At 39.8% G+C, this 24264-nt stretch overlaps 1 protein-coding gene across 5 annotated transcripts in view; it reads left to right on the top strand.

The window, feature by feature from the left end:
• Window positions 1-24264, top strand: part of PCCA (propionyl-CoA carboxylase subunit alpha) — a 300001-nt gene that overhangs the window by 143765 nt on the left and 131972 nt on the right. For all 5 annotated transcript variants that reach the window (XM_069802387.1, XM_069802389.1, XM_069802391.1 and 2 more), the window contains 2 exons: window positions 8008-8118; window positions 18245-18347. In XM_069802387.1, the coding sequence (XP_069658488.1) occupies window positions 8008-8118; window positions 18245-18347 (214 nt within the window). The remainder of the gene's footprint in view (window positions 1-8007; window positions 8119-18244; window positions 18348-24264) is intronic.

The raw sequence follows: 24264 nt of genomic DNA, 5'->3' as shown, positions 1-24264 counted from the left end.
TGAGTGGTGGATTGGATTAAATGATCTCTTGAGGTCCTTTATGGTCTAAATTATTCTGATAGGAACTGACTCCTCCATTGAGAACTGATCTGAACTCAAAATCTCAATTGAGACTTCTGAATGAGGAAGAGTCTAATTGGGTAACATTTTTATCTGTGAGTCTTCCAGTATAGTTCAGGGATGATTAATGGTTAGGGTCTAACCCAGATTTGTCTCAAGCAGATACACTTTTCGTTTTACCCAGCGGTTACTGGAGAATTTGTGAATACCGAAAAGTTCAAGACACCAGTCAAGTATAGAGGCACTGTTGCTTGTCGGGATGAGGCATGAGATGTTTCCTGTGAGCTTGCACTGTTAGTAGTTCATCTTTCTCTTGTTTTATGCCACTTTTCTTCAGAAACTTAAGGTTTTGTTTCTTTTTAATTTGAACAACAGAAATAGGGTATTGGAAGAATGCCTTTCAGTGGGTCTGCTATATGTGTAAACATGATGTGTGTTTTCCCTCTTCTCAGTTTCTGTAAGATTTTAGCATGTGTTTGTCATATAACTTACGATGCTGAATAACCTGTTCATTTTTTAAAGGTGTATATAAAACCCAGTATGAAGTTCTGGAAAGTTTATGGGTGAAAATTGTTTTTATCTATTTAAATAAAAGAAATGGACATACTTATGCAGCAAGTAGAACTGATTATCAGTTCACCAGAGGTCTGATTGGACAGATTGCTCATATCCTTGAGGGCAGAGATTCCTTTAATCTTGCCTTCAACCTGTTTGCTTTTTATCTTCCTTGCCGATTCAAACATAAAGCAGTAACATGAAATTAACAGTCTTTGTGTAAAGTCAACTGGTCTCTGTTGAGATCCTGCTTGCTGTGCGGAGAGAGGAATATAGTAGCACATTTGGGAGAAAGAAGAATGGAAAAAGGAGCGTCTGAGGAAAGAGTAAGCAGCAGATAGAACAAGAAGGAGTAGAAATGAGGGGGAAATAAGGGAGCCACCAACTGGGGGTGGGGTGGAATCTTCCAGCATGGGATAAAAGAGCAAGCAAAGAAAAGAAAATGGAAAAATGGTAAATAACTGTGGTGAATGTTTGGGGGGAATGGGAATATAGAATTGAACTCTCTGATATGAATGGAGACCTGCCAGAACAGTGGCAGCAGAAACTGTTGTCTGAGTTTTTGCAGCTGTAAACACACTAATTGGGAGGAAAAAGTACTGCACTTAGTGTTGTGGAGAAGGCCTTGGCTTTCCAGGAAAAAGCACCCAACAAAAGTCCTCACTTTAATTTTAGTATTTTATCATACCTATATTTCAAATAAATTAATTTTCAGGTACAAAGGTTTTCACAGTAAACTTTAATTAAATCCAAATGTCATCCATTACTGAATGATTTTGTCTTTTATATATTAACTTAAAAGATACTTCTCCACGGCAGTGATGCTTGTAAGCTTTATACTCTCTTGTATTCTGATCCTGTGCAGGTATGCCAGTACACTCATGGGTATTATAAACAAAACAATCTTTGCGTGTAAACCAGTTTTCCTGGAAAACCAGCATATAGTGTCAGTTTGTTCTTAAAAAAGAATGGAACAGGCCTCATTTTCCTGGTTGCGCTTTAAAAAAAGCGCTGCAAGAGGTTGTACAGCTGAACTGTGGATTTTCCCCTTTGTGTAGCAGAGGGAAGAGGGGCTGGGGGTTCTGCAAGAGTCTCTCTGTGTTCTCTGGCCCTTTGCAATAGGGACCAGTTGGTTCCCAAGTGTGTCAGTGTGGAAACCGAAATTGGGGAAGGGAAAGCAACAAACTCAGTTCAAAACCACAAGAAGAGACCATTGCAGGATGCTCGGTAACATCAGCTTGGAGCAGAGATGCTGGCACGAGGGCAGATTCTCCTGTTTCTCCTCTGCTTTTTTTCTCAAGTTGGTGTGCAGTTTAGGAAGGCTCGTAGACCACTGCACTATGGGGGAGAAAGAGGGAAGGGCAGTCGAAGTACAGGCTGATCAGGTAAAGGAGGAAGGCAATGTTGTTGATGCTGTAGAAGGGAAATAAGGTGTTCTTTTTTTGTGGTTCTTGTTCTGTTTTTTTTTTTTTTTGTCAGAGGAGTGTTTTAATTAAAAAAACAACAAACTTGAGGCAGTGAAAAACTACAAGAAATGCGGTGTGCCAGATTGAGGAGGCATTGAAAGACAAGTGCCGTTATCTCTAGTTATGCCCCTTAGACATAACGTTGTCCTGCTGTTCTGTTCCCCTTCTTCAGCGTGGAGGGGTGGCTGAGGAGAGGGTGATGGCAGGATGGCCATCCATTTTATTTCACTTGTTTTTGACGAAGCCTGCTTAACTTCTGCTTCCAATTATTGTACTGATTCAAGCATTCATATGTGTTTGCTAACACCATAAATAATGGGCTACTTAATCTTATTAAGAGGTTCAGAAGCGCGTGCAGTACAAAATTTAGTTTCCGTTTGAACTAATGATTTTTACAGTACGATATTACCATATATTATCTACTTTTTTCCCCCCATTCTTTTCCCCCTTTATTCTGGTCTAGAAGTTCTGTGAGGTCAAGACTTTTAATATCTAGAAGAATTAATGTTTTAATTGAAATACATGTTCAGCTCTGAGGGTCAGTGGTGTACTTGATCCCGTGTGAGAACTTTGTATGGATGTTTGCGTATTGAAATTACAAAGCTAAAAAAGCCTTTCTTCTCACTTTGGGATGGGACTTTGTATGCAGATAGCCTGCTCTGAAGTGAATTGAAGCAAAACACAAGCTTTGAAAGACAATTACACAGTTGAATGTTGAGGGTTTTAGGGAATATTGTGGCAACTTTTGGATTTGCAAACATGGAGGCTAGCTGGGTAGCAATCATGAACTTTGAAAAGTTCATTTGTTGAAAGTGATGTTTTCGTAGTCTGTGCAAATCTATGATAATGTTCTTGTTTTAAGTGGAGAGTAACATAATCAGTTTCATAATGCTCAGTGCAGAGCTTCGTTAATACTTTATTATTTTTTGGTTAGAGAAATCAACTGGGATGCCTCCTAAACTTCATAGCATTTATTCTTATTCAGCGTTTAAATTGATTGGTGATAATTTAGCTTTGCTATTTTTTTAAAAAGAAAAACCTCTAGTACTGTACTCCACATGTTTTCGCAATCAGTAAGTATGCAGATAAAGTTCTTTCTATTCCACTTAGCACAATTTTAAATTATCAGCAAGTTAAGTATATTCAACTGCTTATCTACAGAGAGGCATGTAGGACTCCAATTAAGTTTACATGGATAAATGCAGATTTGTGTTTGCAGACGTCAAGATGACAGAAGCTTAATACTGTAAAAAGGCTAATCAACACTGAATATGTTTAGTGTCAGTAAATATTTATAGTGAAAACATTGCCTATGGTTTTGTGCCTTGGCATTCCAAGTTCTGATTTTTAGTGAGTAAAAATGTGGTGTGATATCCTGTTTATAAACATGCTATAAAATTTTCGTTTTCTATAAAATTAATTTTATTGTCTTTTTCTTCTTTGTGTTTTTTTGGGAAGACGGGTTAGGAGTTAGCCTACAGCTTGTAAGTTAATAAAAAATGTGGTATATTTAGCAAGGTTCTAAGGCAGATGTAATCCAGAGAATGAGGAGGGGAAGGGGGCAAGATAACGAGATGGGTAGTATGAGGAGTAATTTCTTCTGATTATAATTTTATTTTTTTTAATGAGAGCCGCTTCAAATAGTCGTTACTAATCACCTCTGGTCAACAATGTGATTGTTTGGTGTGCTCATGTATTTGTTAGGCAATAACTACAGTTTAACTGGAAGATTAATTGAACCTCAGGAATATGTGTTTGTTTTATATAAAACACATAAATATATAATTGTTTAAAATTTCATTAGATCTCCAGAAGTTAATTGCTAGTCTGCTCTCTTTTACAAATGTGTTCTGGAAAATAGTGTGTCAAAATTTAAATCCAAGAAGTACATCTTAAACTGAGCTTCTACTGATGTAATATTGTATGAAGAATACAGCCAAGTGAATGAAAAAAAAAAAAAAAGAGGTACAAGGAACATTGATTATTATTTTTTATTATGTTTTGACTTAGAGAAATGAAGAATATAACTGTAACTGTGGTTCTGCATCAGTCTTAACAGTGTAAAAAAATGATGCTGAAGTGAAATTTTGTTTTCTGGAGGGGAAATAAATTGATATAGTTGAGGATTTTGTTTGTTTGTTGGAAATGTCATGGCTTGTCAGGTTAACAAATGTGATTTTGTTCCTGGCAGACTGCAGACCTGGTCAAGAAAAAGAAAAATTCCCTGAAAACCACTGCAACATAAATACAATATACTTCAGTTTAGTGTCTAACTTTGCATGAAATAAGCACTGCCTGTTAGCCTCTGTTTGATCCTGTGAGAGTGTGGGGCTAATGTCTGGCCAGTGTTTTGGAAGCAGCAGGTAGTCAGGAGCAAGCTGCTCTAGGGGTCCATAGTTCTGTAGCCTAGCAGTTACTCACACACAGATGGAGACCTTATGAACTTTGACAGAGGTCATGCTAAATTGCAAATCTAAAACTTCTAGACTTCTGAAGGATTACACTGATACTTTCTTTTTTTTTTTAAAGCCATAGGATTGGGAACAGTACTAAAGGTATCAACTCAGTTTTTGAAAAGTAGATCAGCCACACAATCATTGCTCACATAATGATCATGGAGACTGATAAAGATAGCCTTTTATGATACTTTAAAGGAAAACTGTTGCATATTAAATTTTTAATTTACATATGTAAAATATGTATGTTATATTGCTTCCCAAATGCCTAGGCTTGTCTGCTCTATTGAACTTGTTAAAGGAATTTTGGAGCTTAAAGCATTGCAGAAGCCTCTGATTTTTCTGATGCATATGAGTTGGAAATAATTAAGATACTCATAGTATTTTTTTTGATTTCAGGTCTTTTGGGGCAGTCAGTTGAAACACCAAGCTCTCTGTCAGCTGTCATCAGCCATCATCTCACCAGGGATCTTATAGCAGTTTAGGAAAGAAAAACATGAGATGATCTGGTTACACATTGTAGTGTGTTTAAATCCTGGATTCAGTCAAAGTCGGGGAGCACTGAAGAGCTCCTCTTTTGTCTTCTAATTATAGTCCTGAAGCTGTACTTAACAGATGAAAATCTCTGTGATATTTCAACTTACTATTCAAATGGGAAAATGTGGGGGGATTTTGTAGTAGCCAAAGAAGGACTTTATTTGTTTCCAAGTTGTAGTCATTTAGCATAAGATTTTTTAAATTTTTTTTTTTGTTTAGTGGAGATACAATGTGAGTTTCATTCAGTGTTTATGAAATCAGGGTCCATGAATAACTATCTAGGTCACAGACAGCAAGGAGGCTGATCCTCTTCTAATCAAATGGTCAAATTTTTATCTTGTCACCATTGAACTGGTTGTGTAATGTGCTACTTAATGGCTCATGCACTAATCTTTAAAGCTATGACTTCATGATTCAGTGAGGCTGAGTCTGACTCTGTTGAAAGTGGTTTCAGTGACGGCCACACAGAGAGCTTGAAAATTCACACCAGCAGTAGACTGTAGGGGAAAAAAAGCTTTAAAACTGTTTGAACTGGTCTGCATATAAAATAACAAGAATGTTATTCATGCTTCTAAACTGGAAAAACACAAAGGGAGAAGATGGTAGCGCAAAAGAATCTCCTTCTGTAGCCCCAGCAATTCGCAGTTGCTGTACTGCTGGTGTCTTTGCTTTGGTGAGATTCTTGATAGGGGAAAAAAAATCCAAGTAGCTTAATTTGCAGTTGGGAGACCTGATTTTGCAATGAATCCTTGTTCAAGTTATTTTAAACTAGAGCTATTAGAAAAAATCTGCAAATAACTTTCAGAGTCATGTCCTCACTGTATTAATCATAATAACTTGTAAGTAAACATACCTAAACTTAAAGTTCAGAATCTTGTGCTTTACAAGAGTTATGGGTGCACGGACAAGTTTTTACAAGATAAACTAGTTTGTGATGTGCTCTGCATTTTATACTTCATGGTGTGCACCTAACACCAAAGTTCATGTGAGCTGGCAAATGCAATGTGATTTGGAGCTGCCTGTCCCTCTGACGCTGAGAGGAAAGAATGTGAATTACTTTGGATTTCCTGAAGGGTGAGAATGTGCACACCCCGAGGTTGGATAACCTCTTTCCTATAGCAGCTTCCTCATTTATCCATACCTGGAATAGATGCAACAGCTCCATAAATTTACAGTTTATGCTCCTGAATTGCATGTCTATTTCAGCTTCTCTTAAGCAATGTTAATGTTTATGAGGCAGTGTTATTCTCTAGTCATGTTGGGATCGAACTATCATGGCTCTTCAAATTTTCTGTTACAATCTCTTTCCAAAATTGAAAAGAGAGTTGAGATAAAGATAGTGGTTTTTCTCTTAAACTTTTTTTCCAGAGATGACCTGTGTGCTACTCAAAAGAGGAAGTACCTTCTCTTTGAAAATTGTTTGGAGTGCAGTAGGCAGAACATAATTTAAATTATTATCTGGGGATTTATTTCTCTGGGATTTTTTTGCACCTCCTTTCCTCTCCCACCTCCTTTGAAGACTTTTGAAGTGAAATGACTTTTAATGACCATCATATTCAGTGCTAAACTGGAAGTGCTTCTGGCAAAGTGCAGTTTGGCATTAAGTTACTAACTTGGTTACACTGCCACATTAAATTGGAAGAAAAATAAAGCTTGGAGGATTTCAGAAAGTCATCTAGTCCCACTGCCTGAACTAAGGCGTACCAACTATACCTGCATCCTGACAGGTGTTTCTTTAACCTGTTTTTAAATGTTTTCACTGACTCCAGAATCTTTCCCTAGGCAATCTTTTTCCAGTGTTAACTATCCTTAGTACGTATCTTGTGCTGACATCTACTCCTGATTACTTTTTTTTCCAGCCTACACTGGAAATGGGATATGGTTTATTCTTTTCCTTGCTAAGACAAGTTAATCTTTACTCATCTGTGAGGAAGGGGCAGAGGACTTTGTGTTGTGTGCAAGTACCAGACTGACACTGGCAGCATCCTTTGAGCTCTGTAGCTTTAGATTACGTTTGTTAGGAGTTGTCTTTCTTTGTTGGCACAAAAAGTAGGGGAAAAGAAGGGAAAGAAAAACATGAAAAAAAGAAAGACAGGAGGCAGGCTGTGAAGTGAAATGAAAGGCAATGAAGAAATTCAGAAAAAAGAAAAAAGTATAGTCAAAGAATTGAAGTACAAAAGTGGCTATAAGGGCTCTATGATAAGTAATTTTTTAATTAAGGAAAATGTTTTTCGGGGGCAAGGGGGGTGCTTTTTGCCTAACAGGGTCATGGAATGGTGCTAAAGGTGGAAAGGGCATTCGATAAAAGAATTGGCCAGGCAAGGTTGGATAAAGGTATATACGGAGCAAGCAATATATTTCTTTGTTTTGTAAGTTGCATAGGAGTTTCTTATGACTTATAAATGATAAAAATGTTATAAAATTATGTATAAGTGATAAAACTTTTTACTCTCTTTCATTACCGTGATTGGAGTGTAACATGGCGCATATCTTCCACAGGAGCGTGTGTATGTAAGGTGGCAGGATGACAAGGTGGACCAGGGTTCACTGGAATTGTGCTGACACTTATGGTCATGACTAATCTGTCATTTCAAGGAGATGGCTCTGGTCTTGCCTACATCTGCTAGGACTGAACCAAAAGTCTCTTGGTTGTGCTTGCTGTCATTGACTTAACTAGGTGTTTGAGTTAGGCTTGCTGAGGTGAAAGTTTGGAAGGTTTACTTAATTAAACTGAGTGTTTAAGGAGGGTATCTTGAGGCAGGAGTGCAACAAACCTGGTATATCTGCATTGATTACATCAGTTCTATGGTCTCTAAGCTGTGAACAAGTATTTATTCTACAAAGATGAGAGCTTGTATTTTTACAAGTCCTCTCCTACTGTAATTTGTGATTAATATGTTTACCTGGTTTTGTATTGATTTTTTTGTTTTCAGGTGTGGCTCACAATATTTCTTTACTGCGAGAAGTGATCATCCATCCACGCTTTGTTCAAGGAGACATCAGCACTAAATTCCTTCCTGAAGTCTATCCTGATGGTTTTAAAGGTTTGTTCCATTTGGGAATGTTTCTTTTTTTCTTGAGAGGTGTCGTTTCTGATTATTGTTCCTTTACATTTATAGACTGACAGGTTCCCAAATCAGTCTTTACTATTTTTTCCTCAAATGTATCTGTGCATACACACAATTAGAGTTTTTAAATAATGCATAATATAATTGAAACAGTTACTTTACTTTCAAGGAGGCAAAATACATACTTGTAGTGACAAAATAGTAAATGAAGTACATCCAAAGTCAAGAAAAACAATTTGTAGGTGATATGAAATATGTAAAATAAATATCGATTCAATGCTGCCATGCTATTGTGCTTCATTACAGACAATGCTCCTACTATTAACTAAAGATAAGATTTCTCTTTAGTCAACACTATTGCTTCTCCAGTGAGTTTCTGCTGCATCTTTAGAATCGCTTTTGGCACCCTTTGTATTCACTGTAGCATTGTCTGGAGCATCTGGCATTTTATCGGAGTATTTCAGTAACCTGGTCTTAATACTCATTACACACAGTGATGGGCATCACCTTGAAATTATTAACTCATACACTAGGTTAACGTAAACACATATGCAAATGTTTCTTTACAACAACTCAGTTGCAAAAACGTATAACAACAGTTGGTAGAGAAATGTAAGTAAACTAATAGATTGCTTTCCTTTCACAAGGATCAAATGTCAAAAGGTGGTCTTCTCTCTCAGCCAACCTGCTGTAGATGCTTTCTTGACCTGTGTGGTCAGAGACTCAGTCCTTCTACAGAGACCTCACACCTCAGCTGACATTCATCAGGCAGAACCTCTCCCTTATTAAAAAAAAAAAAAAGACAATGTTTATAGCTCATCATTCATGGGTCCTTTATGAATCCCATGGAGATTCCTTTCTCCCCCATTCATCATTAATCCAATGTGGCAGAATCCTCACCCCACTTTGGAGATGACACTGCCAGATTGGCAGTCACTGGACATGACTGGCATCTTGCCAAATTCTAGTCTCATTAAGGAGCACAACAGATTTTTCCTTACCTCAGGAGTCAGTGTGTGAGTTTGGTGCAAAGAATGTTCATCCATAGAACTACTTGATATCATGGTGTAACTGGCAACTCTGCGTGCTACAGTCCTACACGAGGGATTGATGCATCCAGCTTGTTATTGGCTCCAGACTGTGACCAAAGCAATAGGATTTAGTCACTTTGGGTGACAGTAAGCTTGTGATGGTTGGAGCTCAAATGTTCCTTTGGCATCTTTGCTAAGGTGTACTTAACTAATCTTCAGGTAACTCAGCTGGCTTTCATCTGGCGTAGCCTTAAGGGTACTCTGATCTGCTCTGAAGGCTCAGTGCTGCTGATTAGCGGGTCTGTCTCCCTCCCCTGACACTTTAATACAGAATCCCATGTCCTGTCTCTTTGATGGTTCTGGGACTTTTCAGTCCTTTTCCTCAGTGGATTCAGTTCCTTAAACCACTATAAACCTGCATTTTTTTTATTGTTGCTGCTTTTGTTGGGGTAGGTTTTTGAGAGTTCTTGGGTTGACTTAGCTCATGAAGGAATCTGGTGAACTTCAGGGGATGTGCAAAGTGAGCGGCAGGCTGAGAGTGGGGAGAAGGGAATGGAGGAGAAAGGCGAGGATGCAAGATGTTAGATAGGTTTACACCATGTTGTGAAAAGGCAGCCTCACCTCACACACAGCTGGGAACAATAAAACCAGAAACCATTTTACCCTTATTTGTGATAATGTATCTGGTGGGGCCCTGGGTCACTTGTAAGAAGCTGGGACAGGTTTTACTGACCCAGGAGGAGACCTCTTGCTCTGCCATGGAAAGGCACTCTTGTCTTTTGTTCTTTTGTTCTTGTTTTAATATTTCATATTGGAATGTTAACCTATATCTCATAAGTTAATTACTTGTTGGTCCACAAATTGCAGGATGACAAGAAATTTGTTTTGGGGTCATTTGACATGAACTGTGTATGCACATATATGTGTGCACGTACATACTGATGCAAATGGCTGATTACTGTCGCAGTCTGAGGTAAACAGTAATATTGTATTAACAAGGTCTTAAAGATAAGCTCTTGTTCTAGACACCAGAAGACACAAGAAGAGATATTGTGACAGTTCATAATAGAAACTAATGAATGGCACACAAGAAATGACTAGACCCTGGTCCTGCTGTATGAAAAGTCTTGCTTTTCTTCCATACATCAAATACAAGCATACATTAGCCTTCTTAATGATAAAAAAATGCAGATATCATTATTACAAAGCATTTGTATTTCAAGTCAAGAGTACTGATTCAAAGCTCACTGAAGTAATTGAGAGCCCTTTTAATGATGTAGTTTGCTCTGGATCAGACCCTTCTGGCTTAAAAAAAAAATCGGTGAGTTGAATTAGAGGATAGTTTTTTAAGTACGTATTGAAAAATATTTCTGCAAAGGCTCTAGTGGGAACTGTTGAAGCAAGCAAGGGTGGTGGGTGGATGATGGGTAGAAGCTCAGCAAGAGAAACAAAGGCAAATTAGCTTATGTGATTATCAATTCAAATTAACTCTACTCACTTCAACTAACTTTTTAATATAAACACCCAGGGTAAACTTTGCTAGGAGGATTTGAAAATTAAGTAGCTTCATATATCTTAATATTATTTATAAAAGACATTTAGCTGTAAAAGAAATCAGGGATAATCTGAAAAATTAGGGCAATGTGTAGCCAAAGTGGATTTGGAAATGCCTAGAAATAGGTGCTGCTGTTAACAGTAGGAATCCATACCAGAAGTGTTTTAAATTTGGAAGACTTAAGACATAAAAAAATTTCAGTGAGGATGTGTGCTATATTAATGCTTGAGCACAGTCCAGTGTGTTTCTTTTATAAACTACACAATTGTCACTGTTGGCCTACATTGATGGCAAGTAATGAATGTCAGCTGTGTTCTTTCTGGTGACTGCATGAAGTACTGGCCCATTTCTTAATGCGCATTTGTCTTCAAATATAAATATTAACTTTAGTCTTGCTTAAGAGTTAAGTAAGAGATGCTTTGTTTTCCAGGCTCATTTTCAGGGGTTTCATTATAAGTCCTTTATTAGAAGGCTTTTACTATAAGTTAAGAAAAAATTAATTATTAGAAATATCTTGGCAGCTTTTCCATTAACCTGTGATGCCCACTTCAAATTACATTTAGAATGGGAATGTTTAGTAATTTTCGTGATTAGGGTTTAACTCTTTTTCTTCCCTTCTTTAAATAAGCACTCATTAACAAAACCAATTTGTTTATTGCAAGTTATTTTAAAATATTGCTGTGCTGAAAGTAACCTTGCTCAGGGTATGATTAGTGTGGGAAAACAGCTGCTGCCATACCCTTTTGTTGTCTGTACGAGGGATGGACGGCTAGAATGCCGGCTGGCAGTGGGTCAGCTGGAGTGGGTCATTGCTCTGAGCACATATGCGTGCTTTGGGAGGAGTGTGGATCTGAGGGTGTGTGCAGCAACCCTGATTAGGTCAGGCGACACCAATACATCTGTCTTAGAGTGGCCTCAAGCACTTTGCTCACAGAATAAAAATGTTTGCCAAGCATGCAGGAGTAGCCCATACTCCTAGGTAAGAGTATTGTCAGATGAGCTGTGCTTCTACAGCTTCCAGGCAGCCTGGGATGTCTCTGTTCCTTCCTCTGCACCTCCCGCATGGTGAGAAAGGAATATACTATCTATTATCCCTATTTTGTAGGCACAGAAAGTATCTCTGTTTTCACAAAGATCCAAGAGGAGTCTTTGACAAAGAACAAATTAAACTCCAGGATCCTTAGGTTAGTATCCTAAGGTTAGCATCCTATTCATTGGTTCATTCTTTGTGGTTCAGTCTGTCTCACAGTTAAGTTTTTCCTGGATATCTGTTATAATATTGAGATTTATTTTTTTTTAGTGGTCCACTCCTCCTGGTTATTAAATGATGACACAAGCATTTGAGATGTGGTTTAAACCCAGCCGGTAACAAAGCACCACGCAGCCGCTCACTCACTCCCCCCACCCCGGCCACGGCCCCAGTGGGATGAGGAGAAAATATAAAGGCAGGCTCGTGGGTCGAGATGAGGACAGGGAGGGATCACTCACTGCTTATGGTCACGGGCAAAAGACAGGCTCGGCTTGGGGAAGAAACAAAATCAATTTAATTTGTGACCAATCGAATCAAACCAAGGATAATGGGGAGTAAACCCCAACCCGAGAGCAGCTTCCCCCCCGCCCTCCCTCCTTCCCGCCTCAGCCCCACTCCCGGTTCTCTCTCCCTGGGGAACAGGGGACGGGGGCTGGGGTCGGTTCCTCACCCCTTGTCTCTGCCGCTCCTTCCTCCTCAGGGGGAGGAGGACTCCGCGCTCGGCCCCTGCTCCGCCGTGGGGTGTTCTCCCATGGGAGACAGTCCTCCACAAACTGCCCCGGCACAGGTCCCTCCCGCAGGCCGCAGTCCTTCAGTCCCAGGCTGCCCCAGCGCGGGCTTCCCCAGGGAGCGGCGGCCATCTTGGGGGGCACCCACCCCCTGCTCCCAGGGAGCGGCGGCCATCTTGGGGGGCACCCACCCCCTGCTCCGGCGTGGGCTCCTCTCTCCCCGGGCTGCAGGTGGGCATCTGCTCCCCCGCTCCCCTCCGTGGGGATCAACCTCCTCCCCTCACTCCCTGACCTCGGGATCTGCACAGGGGTTCCTCTCACACCCCAATCCCCCGACTCCCAGCAGGTTTCCCCTCTGGAATCTGTTCTCCCAGAGGCGGGTCCGGCTCCCAGCCGGGGAAGCTTCCAGCAGCTTCCAGCAGGAGCCGTCCCTGCCGACCCTCACCCGCCACACAAACCAAAACCAGCTTGGTTGGTCACTTTTGGAGAGATAAGCTGCACAAATGAGAAATGGGGCATTTTCCAAGAGGTTGTCACAAAAGTCATACCACAACACAGGGGAAAAAAGGAAAAAGAATCCTTTACTTCCCCTCTTCTAGCATGTTTACTTCATTTGGGTGGTGAGGAAGAGCAGAAGTTCTGATGGACAATCCTTTATGTTAACTGATTTCTAATACAGAAAGGAAGAAGGAGGAAGCACCTCTCCCTCCTGCAATTGTGTATTGGCTCGAGAGACTGTGTGTGAGGTGAAGGCTTTTAGGTACACTGTGTTTGTTATAATTATGTGGGTTGGTGGAAATGATTAATCCACTTTACTCAACACTTACTAAACCACCTCTAGCATACTGTGTCCAGTTTTAACCCTCTCACGCATATAAGAAGGATGTCAATAAAGTTGAGTAAGTCTAGCGAAGAGCCACCAGGGTGGTGGTGGGGTTGGCACAGAGGACCTGTGAGGAGCGGCTGGGAGAACAAGGCTTGTTTAGCCTGGAAATAAGAAAGCTTAGGGTGAGCCTAGTGGCAGCCTTCTTGTACCTCTGAGGGGTTCCCAGGAAGATGAAGCCAGGCTCTTCAGTGAGTTGCACAGCAGCAGAGCAAGATAGTGGTCATAAATTGGAGATACTCAAAACCTGACTGCACAAACCTCTGAGCAACCTGGTCTGAATTTGGTGTTGAGATTGCTTGGTGGAGTGGGGGGGGTGCACTGAATACACTAAAGACCTCCCAAGGACCCTTCAAGCTCAGTCATTCCATGATTCTGTTATGAACGAAAGTGCTTTTTAGATGAATTGGGACTGTAGATATGACTTTTAAATTTAAGTCTGGCGACTTCTGTTTTCAGTTGGAGGGGGGAATGCAACTTCCCCTGGCTGTGTTAGTGTTAGAAGGAAGGGAGAGGATGGTTGCTGTTAATTCTATTAATCTTCTCCACACTGGAATCTAATCTTTGTCTTCATTTTATGAAGCTACTGGATTATAAAAATTGACTTAACATCTTACTTGACTTTCTTCTTTCTGGCAGATGAAGCCAAGAAACATTTCTTGGACTGTCAGTAATCCCTTTTGAATTCAAAACCGAGGTTTTCTTTCTCTGTGCTGTAGCATCCATCTTATAAGTTATCATGAGCTCTCTGAGAGACGTACTTCTTCACTATTCTGAATGGTTTGAGATTGCATATGCAGACAATATTGTCTGTCTTTTACCATGACCGTTTGGGTGGAGCAAAGCTCTGCTGGACTTCAGAAGAAATTAAACCCTTTAATAACATCCAACTTTGTATTCTGCCTCAGCCTACTTGGTATACATGCTGTCTGTAATGGTCAACTTCAAAATCCACTGGGGAAAAACTTGAGCCAAAACAGAACCTAGGAATGATATAAACATTGCCTGCATTGGTATGGATCTGAATTATGCATTGCACTTTCTATCTTACCCATTTTGCTTTAGATTTTTGTTCTTCCCAATCAGAAAACAGTCACTTTTCAAGTATTAAGTAACAGACTGGGATGCATAACCAGGGCTTGTTTGTTTTGTTTGTTTTTTTTCCGGTAATTGATAGTAGGAAACACATTTCTAGGGCAAAATGCAAATGAGGCTGTTATGGGAAAAATGACCTTTTATGTAATTTAATTTGAAGTTGGTTATGTAAAGTAATTGCATGAACCTTTTTGACTCAGCTTGGGGGATACTGGGATAATATTGATTTAAGCAATCATAACATCAGGGAAATGAGAGAGAAATACTTTTTCCTTGTCTTCCTTCCGAACAGGGTTCTGTCATTTAGTACTAATAGATGCGTGCGGTCTAGTTTTAAATAGTATGAAGAACAGTGTTTCCACTCCTTTAGCTGTGACTTAATTTTATAGCCATTAATCCTGTTTTACGTTCACCTTATATAATTCAGCTCAGTGATGATAGTGATAATGGAGAAGTATATCCCAGGTTGAGCAGAGAGATTTGGGAGCTGATTTACATTTTATGGTGGAGATGAAATCTCTGTAGTGCAGGAGTCTGCAGTGATGACAGTAGGAAAGAGCAACGGCAGAACTTCCCACGTTGGAAGCTGGGGAACCTTTGCTCCTTTACACATTTCACTCCCTATGAAGGCAGCACTTGGAGAAATGCCCCAGAGGTAGCTTCGTTACTTTTCAGATCAATCTTCTGCGTGGTGAATGTGAAACGCTGCGTTGTTATATCTTTATTGATGGTGAATATTAACTTGTACCTCAAGACACCCAGTTGAAATCCTGAGGGGTGGCTTCTAAAGTAAAATAATACTTGAAGTGAAACAAAGGTATCACTATCAGGAACGTTTGTGTATTTCCAAATATAGTAATGTAATTGAAAGCTTAACTTCAAAACTGTTTAAAATTCTGCTGAGCGTAGCAGCAGAGCAAGAGCAGAAGGCAAGGGAAATGGGACTGGAGTTCAGAGAACTAAGGCAGGACTGACAGCAGTCAGTCTTGTGTAATAAAGGTAAATTGCCATCCTTAGGAAGCAGCCTTTAATCAAGCTTTCGAGGTATGCCTCCAAAGTTATGCTAAGGACATTCTGTGGTAGGATTGTATATTTACTGCCAAAGACCAAAACCTAATTTTGGTATGTTCTTGTTAACAGTTTATATTATCTCCCAGAAATCCCACATTGGATACTACAGTCATGATGGGTTTTCTGCTTGCCACATCTATGCCGCAACTAATGCTAATAGTGACAAATAGAGAAAGTGGATAAATATTTTTTTCGTGTTTGTGATAATAAGGTGGTGAATGTAACTCTTGATCAGTTGTTAACCTGTTTTAAATTATTGACCTTTGTTCACTGTTTGGAGTTTGATTTCTATTGAATATACAGGGAGAAAATAGTTTTAGCAGCACAGCAAGTGCAAGAGCAGTTATTGATTTTATCCAAGATGAAGGTCATGCAATAAAACCTTCAAACTGGGATCTTTCTAGTTTTACCTTGTTCCTTTATATGAGTTGATACCAGCAGTGTGTGTTGGAGCAGGTGGGAACATGCAGTTTTGGTCACTCGGACTTGTCATGGGTGTTAGGCAGGGTGACTGAAAAGCAAAGGTTTTAGCATAGATTCCTGATGTATCTTTAGCTGAGACACGTAAACAAATAATCAATTTTAGATACAGCATTTTGGAAAAATGATCGCAGAGCTTCTTCACTGTGTGTAAACAATTGGAAAATCAGCACATTTCAGAGCCAGATAGTTGATGTCATTGCATTGTATAATTATTTAAGGCTTATATATACACGTGTGTGTGTGTATATACACAAATAGTACAGAAGTTCAGCATTTTTTGACTTTCGCTTTGCAATCAGTTTTTCTAGTAACTGGCAAAGGAAGGATCAAGTTTGTTTCTCAAGCCAGTTCCTCAACCTTTCAGCATTTGTATTTCTGCATGCATTTGTTAAAGTGAAGAGTTTCCATTTCAAGGCAGATAAAAAATAATAAATACTGAGCAAAGGAAGCTGCAGTAATCTTTAGCCAGAATGTGTTAACGTGGACTAAATTAAAAATAGACTGATGCAGAATTGCTGGCTTTTGTTATTTTTAAATTTTTTGGCCTGTGACAGCTCCTTTTTTACTATTGGCTGGAACTGTAATGAGTGTGTTTCCATCACCATGGCATGTGATTGCATTGCTGAGGTAGACTCCAAGCAGCCTCTTTACCTATTCATATTTAATAAGCCCAGTGGAGTGATGGGTCCTGTGCAGAAGACGTCCTGTTTTGAAATCATGCACTTGTTACTGTGAAGTCTGCTCCAGTCCTCTTCAGAGGGCTCCATTCTGGGTTTTCTAGAGGATTGTATTAGTCTTGTTTTATGCTGCTGATAGAAATTGTCACTTGCTGGTGACCGGTACTGGGGCACGTGAATTAACATTACATACAGTAGCACTGAGGTGATGGGAGAGTGGAGATGTAGAACGGAGCTGTGTAACTGTTTCTCTGCTGCAGGACTGGAAGCGAACGTGCCCCCCTCCCCGCCCGGGTAGAGTTGCTCAGGGAAATACAGCCTTCTAAACCCCTTCCCCTCCCTCTTCCCCCATCCCTTCATGTGAAATCCATACTTGCCATGGATGATGGCATTGGTTGTGATACATACATGTAAAGCACTTTTTGAGAGCTGTGTTGTACCTGAGTTCAGCTGAGTCTTTCAGTCTCAACCTTTATCTTTTTTTTAACTTTATTTATTGTGTTATCCTCCCCCATGGCTTTTTGAAACACGCTTGCTTTCATCTGTGCAAAAATCTCTCTCCTGAGGATAGTTTGCCTCTTTTTCTCCATGACAATTCAGCTTTGCACTTCTTGTCCTCTTCTACATCATCTTTAACTTCCTGCTACTGCCTTATGGACTGGGTATTTTACTTGTCCTTTTGCTCCTTCTCACATCAGTTTTGACTGTTTTACTTCTCTGGTGACACCAGTCTTGGCCACCTATTTGCCAGCTTTTCATACCAAATCTGTGTTGTGTGGTTTCTAACCTAAAGATGGGAAGGGCAAAGTTCTGTCACTGTGCTCTGTCTTTTAGCCTGCTGAATGGACAATTGAATTTCTAATTAACCTTCACTTTCTGCAACAAGACCAGGTTGGGAGAAAACCTGCTTCCAATCACCCTGCTTTGCACCTTTTTGTCCAAATCTTTATTAGCTTGCCTGCCTTCAGATTGTAGGCTACTTTGAGCCATTTTTCTGCTTACGAAGTGCCAAACATGACTTTGACTCTGTTAGTTGCAAACTGATGATTACACATAATGGCACTAAGTGACCCAGGGCTGACAAGTAGTTTTATCCCCATTTATTTCTGGGGTTTATACTGTTGCGTTATCCCTTTTGCTTGGAAGATCTGTAGCCTTTGCAAGGTAAAGTACTGAGAAAGAATGCTGTATATTTTGAGTAAGTTCTAATGTGCAGATGGATTCCTTACCAGCATGAGGCACAATATGTCAACCAGTGACATTTCAGTAACGAAAACAAGATGCTGCAGTATCGTTCGGTTTTTTTTCTTTCAGTTGTCAAATTGTTTTTAACAGAGATACCAGTGTTAGCAGTAGGGCTGGTCTGTATGAAAACATGCAATTTAAACTCTGAAATGCAGAGTGTCTGCTCTGCTAAGCCTCATCGTAATTCAGAGGGAAAAATGTAGGTTTCATGTATAAGGACTGAGCAGTGTCGTCACTGGTAGTTGTTACTTTCTGTGTCTGCAGTACCTAATTTTTTTTTTTTTAACTGCTTTCTGAAAACTAGGACACAAGTTGACAGATCTTGAACGAAGAGAACTACTGGCAACAGCAGCGTCTTTGTACGTGGCTGAACAACTGAGATCACAGCGATTTCTAGGGACTCCAAGGTAAGTTTGTTTCTAGGAACTCAGATGTGCTGATGCGTTTTGTTAATGGCATCTTCTCATGCATGAGAGACACTGGTGAGAAACTGCATGGTTTCTTAATATAGTCTGTTTTTTCTAAATTCAAATGAGTTGTGGCTCACATTTCCCTACTCACACAAGTCATACGTGATTATTTTTATTCTACATATTAGCAAACTAATAGGCGCAAAAATGTGTTACAAGCCAGTACAGTAATTAATGCACATCAGGAGTTTCATTAATGCAAAATGTTGCTGCATTAGTAACTAACCACAAATTGAGCATCACAAATTTCCCATGTGCCCTTTTGAAGCGATCTAAGCACTCTGGGATAATATGAATATTCAGCTACAGAGCTTTAAAATATTGTGGATTCGTGAGTAATTTGCTACCTTGATGAAGAATCTTAATAGTTTAGGGTCCAACTCTAAAAACACTTCTGACTGGTAAACGCTGGAAGAGTCAGCACCTTGCTTTAAGTATGTTTTTTGGTGTTCTTGTTTCCCCACTCCCTCATTCTTTTGGATAGTAGCTGCTAGTAACCTAGGTAGTACTGTTAACTGGCCAGCCATTGCAGTAGCTTGTGTCAAAATACTAACTCACTTCTTCGGCTTTTTGGAAGAATATGCTGCTTTCCTCTAGCATGTTTTGAGCTTTTGTTGTCCTCTGGCCCATCATTGTCGATGCCTTGAGACCTTCTATTAGAACAATTGAATTTGTGAAACTTGCTTGGGTAGTTGGTGTTTGCAATGCTTGTTGCAACAGTGAATCCTACCTTCAGCATGACTCTTTCTTCTTGCCTCACGTTCTTTAATGTAGTTGCGTGTGTGTGTGTTTGTGTGAGAGGGAAGTCAGAATGCAGGATAGACATTATTCACATTCCATGCCAGTGGTTTGACAGTGTATTCTATTACTGATTTTACAGTGGTCAGGAATAAATCAAATGTGGTTTCAAGAAGTCTTTATTTTTATTTGTACCCACAAAGATAAATAGTACCATATGGTGTTAAAAAAAAAAAAAAGAAAAAAAGAAAAAAAAAAAGAGAGACTTAGGGCGAGCATAACGGCTTTGTAATATATAGCATATGTAGGCCTAGGTCATTGCTTGCCTTATGCACCTATAGGGGAAAATAAAGCACCTTTTTATTTCCTTCCAAGAGTTATATCTTCCATACCAAATGGCATAAGGAGAAGAACAGACACTCGAAGGCCACTGTTCCCTAAATAAAAGATGAATGAGGGAAAACGAGGAGGAGCTTTGATTGTAGTTTTTACTGGCAAGCATAGGAAGTTCAGTAGTCTGGTACAGCTATAGAGAAGTAATGGATTACTTTGTACTTAGAGAAAGGATAGGAATTGTTGATTTGAGTTGTGATTCTCAAACTGCTATTGTATTCCCTGCTCTGATTGGAGATTTTTTCCCTCTGGCCTGTAAAATGTTCTTACTTGCTAAAAAAAAAAGGACAGGACTCCAATTTTTGAAGAATCTTTTATGTTTTCTTTCTATTGCAAGTATTTTCTTTCAGTACTAGGTGTTTCTGCATCTTAATAGAAAAGACATATACAACTATTTTAACTGAGATATCAGATATGCAAACGAAGTATTGCATTGAGCAATCAGGCATGGTCATTCATCTCTTTTTGTGCTGCATTAGGGGAAAAAATATAGACCCCTGCTTTGAAAAAAATTAGCTTATTTTTGGAGTCTCAACTCCCTAGCATATATTCCTCCTCCATGAGCAGAGAAGGCAGCAGAGTCTGACCACATGAAATTTCTAAGACTAGATAAAGGTCTGATTTTTCAGATTTTAAATGGTGAAGCTAACAAATCTTTTCAGTACAGGGAAGATCACTTTCTCTTGCCATGATGGGGTGTACTTACGTTCAGCTCAGCTGTCAAAGGATGGTCTTTGCTGAGGTATATGCAGATCTGGAATGAATGCTTCAGATGCTGAGCTTTAAAATTTTCTCCAAGTGGTGGCCAAGTGTAGTTCTTATTGAATAGGTCACAGTTTCAATCCACGTATATTGTTATATCTACTTGTTTTAATGATAGTAAAGCTGCCTGTTTGAGGCCAAGTAAGGACAAGATAATGCAAAAAAGGCTTACTGGTAAGTTACTTCTGAAGCAAACCAAACCTGATAATGATACCCTTTCCTCAAAATCATGCAGCTCCTTCAGAGGAACAGTCAAAGAAGCGAAGGCAGAATGAGGTCAAAGGATTGTGCAGTGTCCTGGACGGTGTTCTCCATTCCTTAGAGCAGCTAGTGGACTCCCTCTAGAGGGGACTGAGGACTGTGGAGCATACAAGTTACTGCAGTCCCATCAAGGATCCTTCATGGCATGTCCTCAACTTACCGAAACTGCATCTGACTTGTTTTTGAAGGTGTTCCATGTCGTGGGTACTTTTTAGGGAGCAGGATTGTGGCCACAGAAAGCACATCTCTATTGGTATGACTGCAATCTGTTTGAAAAATACTAGTAAACAAAAAGTGCAGAGTAGGAACCTGTGCTACTGGCAACAAACCAAAAAGGCCAGTTGTAATCTTGGATGCGGTTCACTGTGGCAGAATTGGGTGTTTGGAGTCTGTGTGAATTTTAAATCCATGTTGGAGCATGTAAGCAGATTAGACAGACTGCACGCTCCAAAGTTGATTCATAACATTGTCCTAATGGTTTGGAAAAGTACATTGACATGTTGATCATCATCTTAAAAATTTCAGCTCTCTGGCACTATTTATGTTGACAGCATTTTTTTTCTTTTGCATGCACTGAAAGCAATTGAGGAATTTTTGTGTAAGGAATTGCACTGAAAAGTAGTATTTTGAAATCATGCATTATTTCTTCTAAGCTTGTCACAGCTGTCAAATAGACAGTTTTCTGCTGAACTTGAGTTATATGCTTTTCTTTATTTTTTGTTTGTTTTCTTTTCCCTTTTGGGAGCCATATTTGTAATATGCATTCTTTTCAGAACTGTAGGGGTATTTTGGGTTCCCTTTTTTCCCCATGATTTATTCAGCCCAAGCTCAGGATTGTTATTCTAGTCATATAGACAGAAAGAACCATGCTCGAAGTCTTCACAGAAGCTCCACCTTTCACTGTCAGGGCTACTGAGACTGTAATCAGATGAAAGGCAGCTGAGCCAGATTAAGGAATTGTTGTCCCAGCCTGCTTCTCCCTTGGTCTCTGGCTTTCCTCCTCCTTCCCCAGGTACGCAGGTGTGATTGTGTGTGGAGTTGCTTTCTACTCTGGTTCTGCTAAAATGACCTGTATTAGTATAGAAACAGTTTTATAATACTTTAGATCATTCTTACAGAACTAGGTTAAGTACTCATGACAAGTGAAATTATTCTGGAAGAGCTACAAGAGTAGGAATGTGTAGCAAGGAGGAGGAGGTGAGCAGAGGATGGCTCATAAAAGGGGTGCAGAGGTGGGCCTTAGCTCTGTGCCACAGATCAGACTAGTAGCAGTCTCATGATGGGGGTTCTCCTCTACAGTTGATGATATTTGCGGGGATGTGACTGGAAAATACACGTTTTGCAGTGCCCTGGGTGACTGAATCATCAACTGTAAGGTTCTTGCTGGAACGTGCTCTGATGATCAGCGAGCTGTTGCCTCATTAAGGATCAAACACCCAACTTTCTTCAGCTAGCGTCAATTAGATGTGACCCCTGTAGTGGGATTCTTTGTTGCAGTAGTTTGTGTGTTGTGGAGGTTAATACAGGCCACAAGGTGAAGGCCAGTTTGCCTTTCCTGTGTTAGAATAAATTGTATTATGATTTGGGTGGAGCACTCACAGGTGAGTTTCCACTGTCTGCATTGGTATGTGCCCCTGGTCTCACCAACAGTCTCCTAGGAGTAATTCGCCAAACTTTAGCAAGAGCAGCTGCTGGAGACCTGTGCATGCTCAGTTACAGGAATACAGACATTTACTTTGTTATGCAACGAATATTTAGAGATTTTCTGTGTTTTTTTTTTTTTTAATTTAACTGGTTGTTATTCAGCCAGTTTTCTTGGGAAGAACGTTGTTGTGGGGTGTGTTGTTGTGTTTTGGTTTGGTTTTTTTTGTTTTGTTTTTTTTAAAGATGATTAGCTAATGAAAATCTTGGTATTTCGTGAGCCAGATACTAATGTGAATATTTCACTGTTACATCCAGATAATAGGGGCCCATGTTTCCTACAGGAAAGAGCCATGAATGATTGATGATTGTTTCATTGTTCAGCTTTCAGTTATTTTACCTAGGACTTTTCCTACTTACTCCATAGTCCAGTTTATTGTGAAACTGGTGCCACCCACAGCTGCTGAACAGATTTACAGCATCTAGTAAAATCCCAAGGTCTTCTAGACAGAACTCGATCTTGTTTCAAGTGGAAACATATTTTGGCTGAAGTGAATCCAGCTTATTTTATGTCTGTTTGATGTAGTTAGCCTTTGAGACCAAAAATGATGTTGTACAGTTGAATCTTCACATTTTGGCTTCAGGCTTGTTTTCATTAGTGGGTTGGGAGGGGAATAGGAGAGTGACTCTCCAGGTGTGGCTACATCATGCTATCTCATGGGTCTACTAATGTGATGTTTATACTTCTAAACCCAATTGCCTACAGCACTTCCTATGCGTTGCTTGTGTTGGCTGCTAAGTGTATTTTCCTAATTTTGCTATGGGTTTTACCCTTTCATCATTTATGACTTGGAAAAAAACAGTGAGGCTGCATGCCCATATTACCTGATACTACATGCAAAAAGATGGTAACACATTGGAAAATATTCTATATTGCTAGCAAAAAACCCTAAAGGTTTTTCTTGCTTGTGTGTTTAATATAGAAGACTGGGATTAGGGAGTCTTGAGTTAAACTTCTAACTGTTCTTGTGGGACCTTAGAGAAGTCAGTTGGGTTGGGCCTCGGTTTACAAAAAGGCAAAATGGCCTTAATACTTTACTGCATTATTGAGGTTTTGTAAATATTTATTTATCAACATGTATAAAGTATTCTGAGACCTAAAGTGGATGATGCTTTCTAAGCATAAAATAATACTTTCACAGGATGGGTAAGTGTATAGTGAGAAATTACAGATAAAATACAAGCAAGTTTTTGTCAAGTTGTGAAGTAGCTGGGCTGAATTTTTGTATGTTCTAAAATTCTGAAAATCCAGGGGTCCAGTGCAGTGGACATAACACGACTGGTGAACTGCAAGAACAGAAATGGATATATTTAGCTTTTTATTTAATGAATTATTGTAGGTTCACGTCTGGGTTGATCTGGTATAGATATATTGATGTAAATCCTCAGGTACACTTAGTAATGACTGTTCGGATGCCTGCTTTGCTTTGCCATTGCATGATTAGGGCAGCGAGGGAACCGCTGGGAGAGCGGTGAAGCCCCGCACCTCTCGGGCATGCTTGCTTTCACATAGACTACACCTATTACCCTGCTGGAGTCTGGGACAGAGCCAGCTCTTTGCCAGCCTAGGGCTTCCCCATATGGAAGGATGGTCAGCTGCCCAATAGGAGAGCTTTCTGGCTCTGCTGCACTGCTGGAGCAGCACAAATAAGGTTATGTTATACTGATTTTAAGAAGAAGGAAGATGATGTCAGGAAAGTTCACTGGTGTCATCCGAACTGGCTGCTTGGAAAGAGGGAGAGTTCTTCCTTGCAGCACAGTTACAGGCGCTGCTGAATTGTCTCAGTTGCATTACGTGATTTTTATTCCACGCCCCTGAACCACAGTAATAATGTGAACAGTTATTGCAAGTACAGCTAAATATTTATACTTTGCCTTACCCTACAAATACCCTCTAGTGTGATATAAAGATAAAACACTTTGTTTTCATTTGGTAAGGATGACTAAGTCCAGCCCACTTGTGGCTTTCTTCATTCCCTCACTTTGGAGTTACACAGTC

This window comes from Haliaeetus albicilla, chromosome 15 (genome assembly GCF_947461875.1).
Source record: "Haliaeetus albicilla chromosome 15, bHalAlb1.1, whole genome shotgun sequence".
NCBI lineage: Eukaryota > Metazoa > Chordata > Aves > Accipitriformes > Accipitridae > Haliaeetus > Haliaeetus albicilla.
The sequence above is the reverse complement of the archived record's forward strand: the minus strand, read 5'-3'. Positions and strand labels throughout refer to the sequence as shown.